This window comes from Lissotriton helveticus, chromosome 8 (genome assembly GCF_964261635.1).
Source record: "Lissotriton helveticus chromosome 8, aLisHel1.1, whole genome shotgun sequence".
NCBI lineage: Eukaryota > Metazoa > Chordata > Amphibia > Caudata > Salamandridae > Lissotriton > Lissotriton helveticus.
The window spans coordinates 1,690,425,905-1,690,443,783 of record NC_136069.1 but is presented as its reverse complement, the minus strand read 5'-3'; the positions used below and the strand labels follow the sequence as shown (position 1 = coordinate 1,690,443,783).

At 43.9% G+C, this 17,879-nt stretch overlaps 1 protein-coding gene across 1 annotated transcript in view; it reads left to right on the top strand.

The window, feature by feature from the left end:
* LOC144774098 (extracellular calcium-sensing receptor-like) overlaps positions 1-17,105 on the top strand; it is a 106,844-nt gene extending 89,739 nt beyond the window's left edge. Inside the window, exon 5 of the mRNA XM_078659124.1 lies at positions 16,183-17,105. Coding sequence (XP_078515250.1) covers positions 16,183-17,105 — 923 coding nt within the window. The remainder of the gene's footprint in view (positions 1-16,182) is intronic.
* The last annotated feature ends 774 nt before the right edge of the window (positions 17,106-17,879 follow it).

The following is a 17,879-nucleotide window of genomic DNA, read 5'->3' as shown; positions in this document are numbered from 1 at the left end:
CTGCCTGCAGCAGCCATGGAGCAGAGCTCCAAGAAGCTTTACATTGCTGCTGTACGTTTTTGCATCAGAGGCACAGGCAAGGCTGGACTGGCCGTACAGGGCATCAGGATTTTCCCTGTGAGGCTGGTAAGGTGGGGGTCTGTTATGCACTGGGGTCTGGTTTGCAGCAGTGCTACAATATCACCCCCCCAGTGACATAGTCATCAGGCCAGCATAACCACTCCGGTGTTAGGCCAATGTGACAGCTGCTGCCCCACCACACTGTTAACTGAGCTAAGAGGGGGAGGGTTGAGGCACTGTGTTTCGAAATTTGTTATGGGTTTAAAAGCACTTGCTGCAGAGTTCCTTGTATATCCAGCAGTTCTCAGGCAACAATAAATCTGCCAAGATACCTGTAGTTTTTAATCTTCCTTCTGAAGAGAGATTGGAGTTTTCTCTAGTGGCAGTTTTGACTCAACTAAAGTAGGGCTGAGGTTTAATGTGCCTGCTGCAGAGAACATGTCCCATACAGATCACAGAACTGCATTTTGTATAGTTAGTTCAATTCATTACTGTTTTTATCCTCACAGTTCATAAATTACAATCGCAATATAGCACAGTGAGCTCTGAACTGACATCAAAGAGCTTTAAGCAAATTGCATGGTACAGGTTAGAAAGTTATGATTATTTTCCAGTCTTTCATTTATCCTGATTTTCCTAAAAAGGGTTTGTTTGGTTAGAAATACATTCTTATTAGGAAAGCCAACCTTAACCACTATGTTACATTTGAATCCTGAATTTGTGCTTCTCCAGAGCAAGTGCTCTTAAAAAATGTCTACTGTTATGAATGATGTGTCTATTGTAACATTTCCTATACACTGATTTACACACTATGATTCATTGTCTGTGTATAGGTGTGGGATGTAAAGTGCTCCAACACCCTAAACTAGTATGAGAGGTGCTATAAAATAAAATAAATATTTGTGAGAGAGGGTCTATGGAGAGATGAGGGGCACTGTTGGAGGGTACGAGTGAGGCAATCAATGAAGGGCTGGGCAAGGAGGAAACAATTGTGATGCATATGATTTATTTACACCCGTCTGTTAGGGAAAATATTCTAAGGACACATTAATATAAACGATGAATGTTTATTGTAAACTCTCTAATTGGGGAAACATCCTTTGCAACAAAACTTTTACAACGCAGTGCTTTTACAACGCAGGTTTCACAATGAAAACCATTACAACGCATTGCGCTGGGGGGGGCGCTCTAGGATAGGGAATAGATTTAATTTACTATCCAACACCTTCCCTAGTGTCCACGGGGACTGGAGTTGGAATAGTAAATTAAACTATTCACTATCCAGCACCCCAAAGCGCTATGCGTTGTAAAGGTTTCCGTTGTAATACTTGCGTTGTAGCAGCATGCGTGGTAAAAGCATGCGTTGTAACGTCATACATCCCTCTAATTGAGCTGAACGAAGTTTGACTTTTCAGGAGCGCAATAACGTTAAGAAATTGCCGAGATTCCTAGGCCGCATACCTTGCACCGGGAGTTCTATTCTCTATCTATACTTCTGCTTAACACCTGCTGACTGCTGGGTAAGTTGCGTTCAATGTTTACAGTGGCACAGGCATTGCTGGCTACAGGGCAACCTGATTGGCATAATGTCGCACATTAGCAGAGGGCAGAACACACATACAATTCAAAAGTTATTTTCCCACGCAGGACTTCGCTACCCAGTTGTTCCTCCTCTTTCCTCTTGCTTTCACTTTTGAAAGCTACTGTTGCTGTTTGCCCCATGTGCCAGTCACTGTCCCTGGTACACAACCAGTGCCAGGAACCCTGGCCTTACGCACACCCAGGTTGCCATCGAATCAGAGCTCTAAGTCTTCCTGGGAGCTTGCAACTTCCACCTGGACGACCCCTCAGACACCAAATCATCAGACCTCCTCAAACGATTGGACAACATTGGCCTCAAGCACCTGGTCACAGACCGCACACACAGAGGAGGACACACGCTAGACCCCATCTTCACATCCAGTACCAGAATCAGATTCAGCCACACCACTGAACTCACCTGATCAGGCCACTTCATCATGCACTTCACCTTCACCGGACCTCCCTGCACAACCCCAGACCCTCACAGGGCACCCTTCTGCAGCTGGACCAAGGTCACTCAGCACCAATGCACCAACATCCTCAGCATCACCCAACCCTACGTTACCACAGACCTGAACATGGCAGTAGAGATCTACAACACCTTGATAACCAGCTCCACCAACTAAGTCACACCCATCAAACCTGCCAGAATACACATATCCAACAAATGAGCCAGCTGGTACACCCCAGAACTTAACTCAACTAAACACAGATGTAAACAACTGTAAAGAAAGTGGCAAACCAGCAGGAACAACACAGACCGAGCCACCTATAAATCAGCCCTCAACAACTACTACCACCAGCAGCTCAAAGCCATTAAAAAGGATGCTTTTACACGCCTGATTGAGACCAGTGCCAAACAAATCATGGAAATCTTTGTCATCATCAAAGAGTTCACATCCATGTCTGCCACCAAAAACTTGATCCAATCCTCACAGGAACTCTGTGATGCCCTCGCAGCCCACTTTCACAACAAGATAGAAACCATATACAGACACTTCAATCCTCAACCCACTGACCTCTTTCAGCATCCCATCGACCAACGCCGCCGACCACCCACTCTCCTCATGGGAACAGCTCAGTACACAGAACACAAATACGCGAATAAACTCCATCCAATCTGGAGCACCCACCGACTCCTGCCCCCACTGACTTTTCAACCATGGAAGAGAAGAGATCAGCCACCAGCTCACCACCGTCCTCAACACCTTGATCACTGCATCTACCTTTCCAGATGCTTGGAAACATGCAGAGACCTGACCCCTCCGCAAGAAACCATTGGCAGACCCAGCAAACACCAGAATTACTGTCCCACCTCTCTGCTCCTGTTTCCTGCCAAAGTCCTGGAGAAGGCCACCAACTTCCAACTCACCGGCCACCTGGCAAGAGACAACCTGCAGGACCTTTCTCGATCAGGATTCAGAATCAACCATAGCACTGAGGCAGCACTAATCACTGCAAAAGACGATATCCGCACCCTACTCGACAGAGGAGAATCAGCCGCCCTGATTCTTCTCGACCTTTCTGCAGCCCTCAACACCACCTCCCTTTACTCACTCATCACTCGGCTACGACATATCAGAATCACAGAAGATGTACCCAAATGGATGGCTTTTTTTCTTATGCCATGCACCTAGAGAATGTGTCTCCCTCTTTTCACCTGTGAATTCAAGCACACCATCTGTGGCATCCCTCAAGGCTCTTCCCTCAGTTCAGACATTGTCGGAGCCCATACATCAACATAGTCTCCTATGCCGATGACATCCAGCTCATCCTCACGCTCTCAGCAGATCCCACCACCACAAAGATTAGCTTCCACAACTCTATGAAGAATGTCTCAGCCTGGATGAAGAACAACTGCCTGAAGCTCAACACGGACAAACTGAAGTACTGATCTTCGGCAGACACACCTCCCTCTACAATGACTCCTGGTGGCCATTGGGAGTCGGACCCACCCCCACTCCGAGAGACCATGTCCGCAACCTCGGAATTATCTTAGACAGTGAACTTTCCTTGAAACAACAGATGTACTCTGTCTCCCCAGAATGCTACCACACTCTTTGCATGGTCTGCAAAGTCATCAAGTGGCTCCCCATCAACACCAGGAAAACCATGACGCAGGCACTCATCACCAGCAACCTGGACTACTGCAATGCACTCTATGGAGGTACCACCACCGAAATCATGAGGAGACTCCAGACTATCCAGAACTCAGCATCCAGACTCATCCTCCGCCTGCTGAAGAGGACCCACATCACCCAGAAAAGATGTCAATTTCAGCTCCTGAACCATGCCTACAAATCCCTCCGAGATTAAGGACCTGCCTACATGAACCACTGCCTAAATTTCCACTAACCTCATAGGAACCGCAGATCCATTCATCTCACCCTCACATATATATCACGCATTTGACGCTGCCGGGCCGGAGGACGCTCCTTCTCCCACCTCACTGCCAAGACCTGGAACGCCCTTCCCCTCCACCTCCACACTTCATCCTCGCTGACCAACTTCAGGAAGGGTCTCAAAAGGGCTTTTTTACTGAGACCACAGTATAGCACCTTGAAACCCTCTCAGGTGAGAAGCAGTGTTTTAGAAGTGATTGATTGATAGATATCCATAGTAATTGGCTCTGTTCCACCCTCAGCCTGCAGCTAGCAGAGTCAGCTCATGATAGATTTAACCCATGAAGGGCCTGCAACAGAATTTGGACTGTAAGTAGCTTGAATATTCTCCTGGAGCTCGAAATGAGCACTTTACTTTGCGTGACAATTTGGTAAAGTGCTGGAATGAAGGAGGAAAATGATTTAATTGGTGTTAGTTTAACCCCTGATGCGTGGCATTTTGCAGGGCTGAGCATATACCCATTGTCCGATATTCTGATACCTTTCGTTTTTGATGCTCCAGCGGGGCAGGTATATGTTCTACAGGGAAAACAATCCCTCGTGACACCAGGCTTCATAAATACCCACTGATTGGTGAGTTCACGCCTTGTGGGAAATGTCCCATTTGTCATGCGATACACCTCCCACGTTATTTGTTTAGATAAAACAAACGCCATCTTGGGTGTTGTTTGACTCTGCCTTGATGTTACTGCATAATTTGTATTGTTAAACGTCACTGTATGGTTTCATTCACTCCCTTAGGCGATATCAAAATCGGGCTTCATATTATTAATCAATTTTCGTCAGTTAAGAAATATATAATTTCATAAGTGAAGCAATCATATACATAGAGCAAGGTCATTAAAAAAAATAGATTCAAAGTATCTAAATTGCCCTTGTTTGTATCATGTATGATTTATATTCAATCGTTGGGCAATATTTCATAAGTTCTAGTGAGAATTTCTTGCCTTGCCAGATCTTTTTTTCTATTTACTTTTTAATTAAGATTGTCTAGCTTTTCCCATTTCCTTCTGAATGCAGTAACCCATCCCACTCGCTCCTGTCTATATCCGGGAGCAGTTGTCATCGACAAGTTTAAAGCGATACAACTGATCAGCCAATTGACCCACAGGCTATGTGGAATTAAAATACTCCTCCAAAACCGGTGCCCGCCATTCAGGGGGTAAAACGTTCCCAGTCCTTGCTCTGATTTAATCCTCGCCTAACTGTATTAAGCTTTGAAATAAACCATATGTTTATTTATTTTTGGGAGCTTCTTATCACGTGAGCTCGACCTGAGGGTATCAGGGCTCTTTACATGAGCACCAGTTGCATTACAGATGGACACATTCACTTTTTTTAGGCACAGGGAGAACAAATGATTTGCCCAGCATCACAGGATGGTGAGTGTCCCTGCCGAGACTCGAACCCAGTTCCCCAGCTTCGAGGTCCACCGCTGTAGCTGTTAGGCCACATCCTCTCCCCAATTGTTCCCCTAAATGGAGTGGAGTGGTGTGGCTCACTGGTTAGAGGCGGCAGACCCGTAAGCAGAGAACGGCCCGGGACCAGGGTTCAATTCCTGACGCGGCAGGGTCGTGGACCAGGGTCAAAAACGGACTCGATAATTCTCGCCTCGGTGCCTACTCTAACCAGGGAACACACTCGGCAACTCTGGGCATTAAGCTTGCCTCATCTCTACAACGGGCCCCCACAGACGCCGGGGATGCCTGGTTTCACATTGGAGATACCCAGAAAGGGACCATCTCACAGGGAAAACCAGGACGGGTTCCCCAGCGGTCTTTAGCGCCAGGATACTTCATGGAGTCGCAGTGCGCTTTACAAGTACACCCACATTTACATTTACAAATAGATTCTTTCTTCTGTGCTGTCACCTCTTTTTTTTGCCAATGGTTTTTTCTAAGACAAACCACTGTAAATTATTGTTCTTGTGACCATTCTCTATTATTTGATCACCTAGTGGAGCATTACTTTTTCTCTTCCTGATTGCAGACCTATGTCCACACACCATCAAGCACAGTTATCTGCCCATCTCCCCCACATAGCCTAAACTACATAGGCAAATCAAAAGATGTACACCATTACTGCTGCGACAATTGTTAAGGGAGTAAGTCCCTAGCATTCAATCATTTTAGTAACTATGGATTTGTAGTAGATACTGTAGTTTTCACGACTGTAATTTCCTGTGGCATTCTCCATATTTAGAGGCACCTGTGCACAGGGTTTTTTCTTCTCTATAGGTTAGCATTATGGAATGTTTTTAATTTTTGTTCCACCGAAAGGCAAATAGGGGGTTATCCCAGACAACTGACTCACAAAAACAATTCCGTTCTTATTTTCATACCTCTTAGGTTTGTAGAACATATTGTCCCTATTGTAAAAACAGGCCCTTTTGAAGGAGTGGTTGAATATTTTTGCGGGATAACCTCTTTCCTTACATTTCTTTTTAAAATTTTATGCATGTTTGCAGATCATCTACTGGTAAACACTCTCTCCTGAGTTGCAGAAACTGTCCAAATGGTATACTGTCCTTTTGTGCCTTTGGATGAAAGCTCCAGTAGTGGAGCAACGTATTTTTATCAGAGGCGTTTGTAAAAAGCTCCACTTCTAGATGTCCCGACATTTCTTTAATCTCATTGTCAAGAAAGTCCACTTTTTGATTACTCACATGTGCTTTGAATTTCAGTTTTGCATCCCCAAAAATGAACCAAATAAAAAATTCATCCAGGTCTTGTTTTGAGCCATCCCAAATGAAGAAAATATAATTGATAAAACAATGTCAACATCTAATGTTTTCATACAGGGGATCCAGTCCCTTATAAATGTGTTTATTTTCAAAATCGCCTACATATAAGAGAGTTAATCTTGGTGCACAGGTGGCTCCCATGCTGGCGCCCTTGAGTTGAAAAGAAAGATATTGTTATTAAGAACCACAGACACACACTTTACATTCACCCCCCTCATGGATATTGGTATATAACGCCTTGGTATTGAGGGTAACTAAGAATTCTCTATTGCTGTTAAATTGAACTCCTTCCAATATTGAGATCATGTGTATTGAGTCTTTTACGCAGAAAGTCTACTTACTTACTAGGGGTTTTAAGTAGTAATCTGCATATTTGCTAAGGGGTTCAAGCAATGAGACCAAACAAGAGACTAAGGGCCTCATTAGGATGGCGGGCGGACTTTGTCGCCCGCCATCCTCGTGGTAATAGGGACCGCCCGCCTTAAGGGCGGGGGTCCCGTGGCCAGCATTAGGATGCGCCCGCCACTGTGGCGGGCGCATCCTGCATTCCTACCATTGTGGCGGGCGTGCACAGCATGGCAGGCACCGCGCGGTGCCTGCCATACTCTGCATGGAACTGCTGCGGGGTACCATGTGCAGCCCCACCCCCCCGGAGTCCCAGGGGGCCCACAACCGGCCCCTGCAGGGATTCTCCGCATGCCTTTCCGTGGCGGCAATAAGGCATCGTCAATTGCCCATCCTAATATGGCTGGCGGTGTCTGATAGACACCGCCACCATATTATTCCTTTTCCACCCCGGCCACAAGGCGACCGGGACGGAAAAGTGGCGGGCGGTTTTTCCGTCCACCGAGGTCCCCCCGCCATACTAATATGGCGGGGGGGAAACGAGTGTGGATGTCGGGCGGATTGCAATCCGCCCGACATCTTAATGGGTCCCTATGGGTCTCAAGCGTGGATTTGTATACTCTTATGGATTGTGGCAATTCATAGAATGCCGGAATGATAGGATCATTATTTCTAAATAAGTTATATTCTTTCTCACAGATCCAGTCTTCATGTCTGGCCTCCTCAAGTTGATTGAATATCTCTCTATTGAGTCTAGCAAATCTAGTATTAGGGACACTCTGAGAGTACTCACTAGTGGATAATAATCCAAGTGCCCTTGCTTCATAGTCTATCGTATCAAAAACGACTGCCCCTCCCCCCTTTTCTACAGGTTAATATGTAATACTAAGATCCTGCCTCAACCAATCAACTGCTTCCTGTGAAATGTTGCTAGATCATTAGCCTGAAAACAAGCCTCATCCGTGATTTTTAGTATAATCATTTCAATCACTCTTTCAAAGGTGTCCATTTTCTTACCTACCAGTGCTACTGTTGGAGTAAAAGTTGATTTGGATCTAAGTCCCAAGTTATTGGTGTATTGCCTCTCATTGTGGCTCTCAAAGAAAAGTATAGCCAAATCTTTCTAAAGAAGCATTTAAGATCCCTTTCAATCTCAAACCTGTTTATGCCTGTGGTGGGTACAAAACTGAATTATTTTTCCAAAACTTCCCTCTCTGTTTTCTGGATATTCTACTGGATTTATTAATGATGGGTGCTTTGTCTACCTCCAGTATTTCTGGCTTACTGTTCTTATGTAATCTTGAGGAGGTTGGTTACTCATAAACTGGCCCCTCCCTCTGTTCAGGTTGTTTCTCTTTCTCCTCTTTTGTCTCTGTTCTATAAAAGTCCCATATTCACTTTTTGAGCTATGTCCCATGGGACAGCCTTCTTCTTCACTTCTGGACCTAGAGGAGCCAGACACAGTTGCATGTTTTCCCCCCTTTAAAGTGTGTGGATTTGTTTCTAGGTTGTCTTTCCCAGGTCTGATCTTTTCTTTCTTGGTAGTATTCTTTATTAGGATCGGGGTAAGCTAACTCATAGCTGAATTTATTAATGTCCTTTTTAAGTTTCATGATCTTTTTTTTAATCAGGTAGTCCCGGTACCCATTGATTTCCTGGTTGATGTCTTCAAATTTCATATTCTCCTGCTTTATATACCCGACTACGGGGATAAGTTCGAGTATGAAAACAATCCTTAGAGGCATTTTCATCTTTGAAGCATGCTGTAGAATGCAGCACACTTACAAAGAGGAAACCAGTGGCGTCACTAGGGGGGGTGCGGGGGGTGCGGACCGCACCGGGTGTCACCCCATCTGGGGTGACACAAATCCGGTTAATTACGCTGTTGCTTAGTGCGTGCAAGCCGCAAGCGCACGCCATAAAAAAAAAAAAATACTGCTACTGTACTACTGCAGTCAGTGCAGTGAGTGTGTTTACTCACTGCAGCAGCACCTCGCCACGCACGCACGCACCAGATGCTTGTGATGATGCTGGTCTCTGGTGCGATGCGGATGCGTCGCGCGGCCAGTTCCTGCACCCTTCAACGAGGGTCACATGCCAATGAATATTAGTGAGATATGGGAGTCTCGGGGGCCCCCTCTCCCCATTCTGCTGAGGGGCCCCATCATTTTGCCTTCTACCACCACCACCACTGCATGCATAAGGGAAGATGCCAGTGAAGGGGTTCCTCGCAAGAGGAATGAAAAAATACTTTGAAATCAAAAGAAATGTCTGCTTCTGCAAAGCCTGAGAAAAGTAACTCGCTATTTTGTTGGAGGTGTCTGTCAACATTACGTCTGTGGAAAACATGACGGTGCTAGTATAAGGCTTTTGAGAAACTGTGTAGTATTTCATTCATCAACTTAGCAGACTTTCTTTTTGTTTTGCCTCTCATGGGAACGGGAGCCTGTGTGAAATCTTTACTGCGGTATAAAGTTTGTGTCCCAATGTTTACCCTCTCTATATTTGGACTCAATTGTTCCATGGTGGCGGTATGCCTGTGCGCACAGATGGCGCATGCGTTTATTGGCAGATTTAATGTGCCATTCTTGTACAAATGTTTCCAGATTGATATCTTCGTGATTTTCATTAGGGATCCTATGTGCCATTAAAACATTTGTAAATCAATTTGGTTGGATCAAAAATGAAAATCAGCCTGCTGCGTGCTTAAAATTGACCCTGCATGGGGTGGTGGTGACCTGTTGGCATGCTACCTAGTCAAAAAGCATTATAACTGTTTTTTTCTTGGACAAAATGCAACACCCTGACTAGTGGTATGGTCCTTACATTTCCAGCTTCTTTGTGCCTTTGGTTATCTTCCACTTTGGATATGTCTCAAGACTGACGTGTGTGGCAGTGGGACTGTTTCATGCCACCTCATGGCGAAGCAAACTTACTACTGTTCCAGGACACACACACTTCTGCTTGTGTTCTCTCAATGAAAAAAATAGTTAGGTACCTTAATTATGGTTCTTGACCAATAGAGCAAAATCAGTGAAAAATGCCATAACTCAAGTCGTTCACCAGGTTTTGCGCTTGTTAGTCACCTTTTCTTTATTGTCTTATTTTAAATGCTTGTTTTGATTGGGGTGGTGTGAATTATGGGATGCATTGCATACCAAAACTGCAAGGTTTAGTGGTTTTGCGTCTTTGAGAACGAAGTATAAGTCAGTTTATAACTGTGCTTTTTTCAGTGAATATCCTACTTTTTTAATGACATACTGAATTGCGCACAGCCAGGACTAGGCCCTGCATACAACCATATACATGCAGGTAAACCTAGTTGTGCATTGATGCTGGGCCTTGCCCCAGCATGGCTCATGAGTTCAGTGAACCCTCCTTGAGTATCGCAAACCCACAGCAAGTTTCTGTGACCCATACCTCACCATGTGAGGTTCTGTGGTCCTAACCTATGATGGTAAACCCCCAATGGTGAGGTATGGGTTGAAGTTTACCATGGGTTTGCGGTACTCTGGCGTAAAGCTTGCCTGGTTGATGGATCTTTTTCAGGATTCGCATTACATTGAAACCAGAAATAGTGTCTGCAGTAAATGACACTCAGTCAAAGACTGAGGACAACAGACGCCAATTTAGATGTCAAGATTCCATGAATCCTGAAAGGATCCTCTAAAACGGCAACTTATTTTATTAATTTATTTTTTATGTAAACCAGCCGATTTCCTTTGAGAGTCTCCCAATTAAGGTCTATAGGCCAGGTTGTACTCGCCCTACCCACTTAAGTGGCCTTGAAAACTTGAAATTGTTTCTCAGGACACCGGGGTTGTGCCCTGTATCCTGAAATATCAGCTGCAAAGGAAATGTATCTTGCAGCCATTAACTCATTGCACTCTTATCCACTGTTTCAGCCAGGTTACAATGACTTTACACTGCTATCCTGATAGTGAGTTGGCCTCTTCAGATGGATTTGACTTTACTACACAAATTTAACACTTGCCTACTGACTTTGGTTAAATGGTTTATTTTAAAACAAATACATATGGAAAAAATGGCCTGGCATTAAACCATAAATGCAGATGTGCAAAGTGTAATAAGCTTTTTACCAGTACTGTTAGACATCCTGGCACACGAGAGGCAAACCCTCTCCTGAATTATGGCCTCTGCACAAACTCCTGAACTAAAGACCTAGACATTGCTGCTACATCCTCGAGCCTCATTACCAAAGCTTCCAGACATATGAGGATGTTATTCGACTTCAATTTAAGGCAGACCTTTCTTTTGTTTACAGTAAAAGTTGTACTGTTTTAGAATTAGCATGTTCACATGTGTGCAAGCAGCAGTGGCGCCGGCGTACCCAGCAATTTGTGGGTCCCAGTGCCGTCAATCTTTAGCGCTACCAATGACGGTCCTGGACAGCCCCCGCGTGCTGTGCGCTCCTGCTCTGACGGGTTGCGGCGGTCACGCGCCAGGGAGGAGACGAAACTGACAGCAGCGCAGGGGAGTGCTTGCTACTAGAATAAAGAATTAATACCGACATCACAACACCACCATACCACCATCTTCTTTGATATCGCGAGCACCAACGTGGTCTCCCCCCTTTAAATCTGGGATTGACTTCTTGGTTCCGGACTCGGAGGCAGTCGGTGAGAGGGAAATAATATCATTTATTTATAAATTAATATGAATCATGAACTAAGATAGAAATGTGGCAGTGCAGTGGCACACAAATGAATCTGATTCAGTACAAACAATGCTTTTTTCTTGGGCGCACATTCGCACAAACAAAAACACGGCCCTCTTCGGGCGGGTCTAGCGCACCAGGCTAAAGCTTTCTTCATTGGGCAGTCACGATAGGCCTGGGGACTGCGGTAATGGCATTTTGTTTGCTTTTTGATACTTGCACAAGTGCCACCATTGCCTACGTAACGTTTGTTCTTGTGCTTGGGTGTCTACCATATATTGCAGTATTATACCTCTAATTGTACTTTGTTGTACTTTGTTTTCTCTTGTAACCTAAACCTGCGCACATGTTACTTTTTCCTCCTGTAATGCACCGTTTGCAACCTCATGTATTTTGTATGCTCACAATTGTCACTTTTGCCTCTTATAACTTAACGTTTGCTTTTGTAATTTGTTCACTTGTAATTTTCTCCTCATGTTTCATTACTGTTCCTATTGTGAAGCGCTCGGATGACTTTGGGTAAAGTCTGCGCTATATAAAAACGCATAAATATATAGAAGGCCCTGTCCGGCCACGCCCTTCCAGCCTCCTAGGCTAGTCCTGACCCGGTCGGTGCATTGTGCTTGCAGTTGCACACGGCCGGCCTGCATGATTCATTGCTCAAGGCAGGGAGCAGGCCAGGCCTTTCCTTGAACTCATCACTTCACTTACAGGTGGTTCACTTCACAGCAGTTAACTTCATACGTATACTATGAAGTGAACTGCTTGGCTGAAATATGCCTGCTTTGCTGGCCGGTCTTCATCCTGCTGCCTTATTGTCCATCCTGATAGCTTTTATGTCCCTGTGCTTTTGGCTGTGGATTTGTGTTTCTGCTGACTTGTGATTTGTTATTTTGGTCATTCCCTCGGTTGGGGCCCTGCTTCTCTGGGTACACACTGGCTGTGCCATTTCTCTTTTGGGTTTCTGGTCTGTTATAGGTAAAATTGGCGTTATGGGGTTACCAGTTAGAAAATAGAGCATGCATGCTGCGCCTTTCAAGTGCCCACAAAGAGAAGAGGAACCAGATTTTAAAGTGAAAGAGACAGTCAATCATGAGATGAAAATATGGTTCTGTGATTTAATTACATGCCGCAGTAAAGAGAAACTGTATGAACACACACATATATATATATATAGATAGATATATGGATATGTGTGTGTGTGTGTGTTTTAAAGATGTTACAGATTCAGGGACTGGGAGGATGGGATAAATAACTAATTATGTGCTGTCTTTGAAAAGGTGACGATCTTCCCAGTAGACAAACTGCAACCCCGTCAGATATGGTGATGTTTTCTCACTGCTGGGACCTTATATAAGCAGTAATATTGTTTTGGACATGCTGCAAAAACCTATTCTATTGTGAATGACCATTAGTTTGTTCAGTCAGTTAAATGCTTGCTGCCACTACACGACTAAGGCCTGCTGGGAACAAGTGTGAATTCTAATAGAGCTGAACTAATACCTTCATTCTCAAAAGGTGAAAAAATAAAGCGACTTTTGCATTAGTGGAAATTATTAATTACATTGCTACAAAATGGCAAGAATATGAAGCAAACAGAATAGAAAAATCATTTTATTATTTAGTCTGTGGGCGCACTTTCTTTTCAGTAATTCCACAAATGTTTCTTCTTTAAGCTCACATTTAATTTCACTTCCAGCCTCCTAGTCCTGGCCCGGGGCATTGTACTTGCACGCGGTGCCCGGCGCAGGAAACATGATTGCTCAGGGCAGGCCTTAGACTCCTCACTCAGTGATTGACTTCACAGTTCACTTCATATGTATGAAGTGAACTGTGAAGTGAACCACTGAGTGACGAGTCTGAGGCCAGGCCTGCCCTGAGCAACCACGCCTCCGGCGCCGGGTACAGTGTGCAAGTACAATGCCCTTAATGGCATTGATCTGTTTTTTTGTTTTTGTTGAGGATTCACTTATGATGTAGCAATGCACTACATGGATGAAATTATCAATATAAAAATGCAGGAAATATAGGAACTAAATTTACAAACGTTAGTAAGGATTCTGTATGGTCCCGTATTTGCCATCTGTGTTCACTGGCAGACTTGGAGCGGAGGAGGTCCATGCGGTAGGTCGTGAGGGGGTGACACCATGAGTTACCCGCACCGGGTGACTCCAACCCTAGTGACGCCACTGGAGGAAACAACAATGATAAATGAAGATATTACTCCTCATTGCACCTCTATCAGGAAGGCGTTCAATTCTGACACATTCTGAGGCTTCCAGTTTGGGTCAATTTGAGGATGTGTCAGAATACATGGATGGATGTGTTGGAACACCCATGCTCCACCTATGTAATGCCTTCGTGCTGCAGTGTAAAGCGACCTGCGCTGCCTGGCATTACACCAAATTTACCAAGCCACTCAGGACCACGCAGGATGTATCTGTGTGGCATTTTAAATCTTATTGTAGGTTTTGCATTGCCTTGTGAGGTGCAAGGGCTACCCAAAACCTTAATAAATCGGCACCACAATGTACAGTGTTCCACTGTGTCATATCCGTAGTTGCTCCTCGAAGTTCTGCCTTGGGATACACTCTGAGCAGCAGCATGAATGTTCTAACTGCAGAGTAGGGCACCTTTCTTTCAGGTTTTTTTAAATATAAAAAATATTCATCAGCTTCACATTATGAGAAGTTGTGAATATTTTTTAATCATGGATGAAATTGTGACCTGTCAGGCTTTGTAACCTAATACAGCTCTAGCCCCATGTTGATGAAATCACCAGGATTATTCATTGGCTTCAATTTATTATAGTTGGAGACATGCCATGGCCTTGATATATGGATGGAAGAGACCCACTTTGGGAGAACTCTCTGCGATTTAGAATTGAATACTCTACTTATGAGCTGATAACTTACAAGATATCTAGAACTTCTGCCAAGTGACTTCTGGCCATACACATGGCTACAGGATGTTAACGATCCTTCAAAATTTAAATAGTTAAAATGTTCCTGCTAGCAGCCTTAGCATTCATTGAGTGATGTGTATGTAACAACAGTGATCTGCTAACAATAGGATTGATCATTTCAACCTCACAACACAAATTAAGAACTCACATCTGCTGTATAAATACACTTTTTAGAAATCAGGTGTTGCCACTCTAGACTTGCTGTTCCATAATCTTGGGATTGTACAGCTCCTCACAGATGCAGAAACAGATGAGGTGTGGGGAGCTGCACAAAAGAAAATCACCTTGCTAGGTCTTGATGACTACACATATCCAAGATTGATTACTGATGAATATGTTTGTGGTGGAACAGTGATGTCGGTGGTGGTGCATAGATGTCTACAGTGGTTCATTGATGTCGGTGGGGGTGAGGTAATGTCGGCGGTGGTACATTGATGTCAGTAGTGGTGCATTGATGTTGTTGGTGATACATTGATGTCAATGTTGTTTTTTTGATGTTGGTGGTGCATTGCTGTCCGAGGTGGTACATTGATGTCCATGGTGGTGCATTGATGGTGGTGGTGCATTGATGTCAGTGGTGGTGCATTGATGTTGGTAGAGGTGCATTGATGTTGGTGATGAAGCATTGATGTAGGTGGTGGTACATTTATGTTGGTGGTGAATCATTGATGTCAGTGGTGGTACATTGATGTCAGTGGTGGTGCATTGATGTCGGTGGTTATACATTGATGTTGGTGGCTGTGCTTTAAAGATGATCATTGTGGGTTAGATGTTTTTGTGCTTTGGAATAGCTGTTCATAAGTATTTCAAGGAATGTGCCATAAGGAGGGAACTATTAACAAGATCATCCGCAACTACAAACGATTTCTTGAGGGGCCAAGGGACTATGTGAATGCTATTCAAAATATATAGTACATGCATTTTAACAGCCATAGACATTTATCTACTTAAGGTACAGGAAATGCATTGCTTTACCCGGAAGAAAGCCACTTTGAAGGAACGCAGGTGTTTATGGAAAAACATCCCAGAGTTTGTTAGCTATTAGTTTGTACAAGAAAGGTAATTGTCCCAAAATTCTGGAAATGAACCCAATATCATATCGGCCTGGAGAGGATTAGAAATTGTAATAACTGTGGCAAAAACTGTTCTTTTTAATACATTTACTATTAGAATCTTCCCCCCATTCCTTAGGTGAACGCTTACTTTACATCTTGCAATGAATTTGCACCACCTACTTGCCTGTTGCAGATCACTGTGAACGTATTGTGAATAAAGAATAAAAAATGTTAATAATGATAGCAATTGTGAACTACTATTTTAAGAATGGTCCTCCTGTATATCGTATTTACTTTTACATTGTATGATGGCCTTAGAAAGGGAATTTTATAAATTCACTTTTTTTTTTCAGATACTGCCCGATGCCAAAAGTGTCCTGATGAAGAATGGTCTAATGAGAGAAATGACGAATGTATCAAAAAAGTGGTTGAGTTCCTGTCATATGAAGAGCTACTGGGCCTAACCCTGGCCATCACAGCTGGTTTGCTGTCCTTCCTCACTGCTTCTGTCCTTTGTGTGTTTATCAAGTACAGAGACACTCCTATTGTCAAAGCCAACAACCGTGGGCTCAGTTACCTGCTCCTCATCGCACTCATGTGCTGCTTCCTCTGCTCCTTCATCTTCATCGGCCGCCCCAGGAAGCTCACCTGCATGCTGCGGCAGATGGTCTTTGGTATCATATTTACTCTCAGTGTGTCGTCTATTTTGGCTAAAACTATCATTGTGGTCATTGCCTTCAAAGCGACCAATCCCAACAGCTCAGCAAGGAAATGGATTGGGTCAACAACTCCTTCCTGTACCGTCATCTTCTGCTCTCTGGTCCAAGTTTGCATTTGCTGCATTTGGTTGATCCAGTCTCCTCCTTTCCCAGAATTCAACATGAAGTCTGATTTTAGAAAGATAATATTTGAATGTAATGAAGGGCACACTGTCTTCTTCTACTGCATGCTGGGATACATGGGCCTCCTGGCCACAGTCAGCTTTGTAGTGGCCTTTCTCTCAAGGAATCTGCCTGGAAGCTTCAACGAGGCCAAGCTGATCACCTTCAGTATGCTGGTGTTTGTCAGTGTGTGGATCTCCTTCATCCCGGCGTACCTGAGCACACGGGGGAAGTACATGGTGGCCGTGGAGGTGTTTGCAATCCTATGCTCCAGTGCTGGACTACTCGGGTGTATATTCTTTCCGAAGTGTTATATTATACTGCTGAGGCCAGACAGGAACACAAGGCAGCACTTAGTTGGAAAAGATAAACTTGGCCATAAAAAAGGAGAATGATTAAACTTTAGACATCAACACTTTGACACGTTGGACAATATGGTTGCCATGGACTTATTGAGTCATTGTATAAAAGCACTGTACCTTGATCCTTCTAAGTCTAAAAATTCATAACTGTTTGTTAAATCACGCAATAATAAGTGACATTAAAGCTTAATATAAATCAGTTGCCATGAATGTGATCAGAGCAAATGTATTAATATAGCTCTAACTCAAAGATTAACACAAAATTCCTAGTGATAGTTGGGCAACAGTTGTATTTCAAACTAAATGTAAATAACATATTAGAATTTTTAGGTAATTCAACAAGAATTCAGACACTTGCCAGTTTCTATAATATGCTAAGATAGTCACTTTCCACATAGTTGCACACATGTTCCATTCACACAAGCACAATACTGTGGATTTCCCATAGGGGGACAAGAGTTCCATAACATTTAGCGCTGGCATTGACAAGTGGAGTAATTGAACGTTTCGGAAAATCATGTCAATATGTGCATTGTAATAGATAGATAGATAGATAGACAGACAGACAGGCAGACAGGCAGACAGACGTTATTCCACAAGAAGTCACAATTGGGTGAAATTTATTTGTCAAGTCTTATAAACATCACAACATTTACTGGACCGTTTTTAATGAGGGTCTTAGAAGGAATAAAGGGTGAGCGGGAGAGGAATGCTGAGGGGTTCTGTATCATCTACGACCTGTACAATCAATCAATCTAGCTGGAAGGTCCCAATAACAGACATTTTCAAAATTGAGTTGAAAATTAA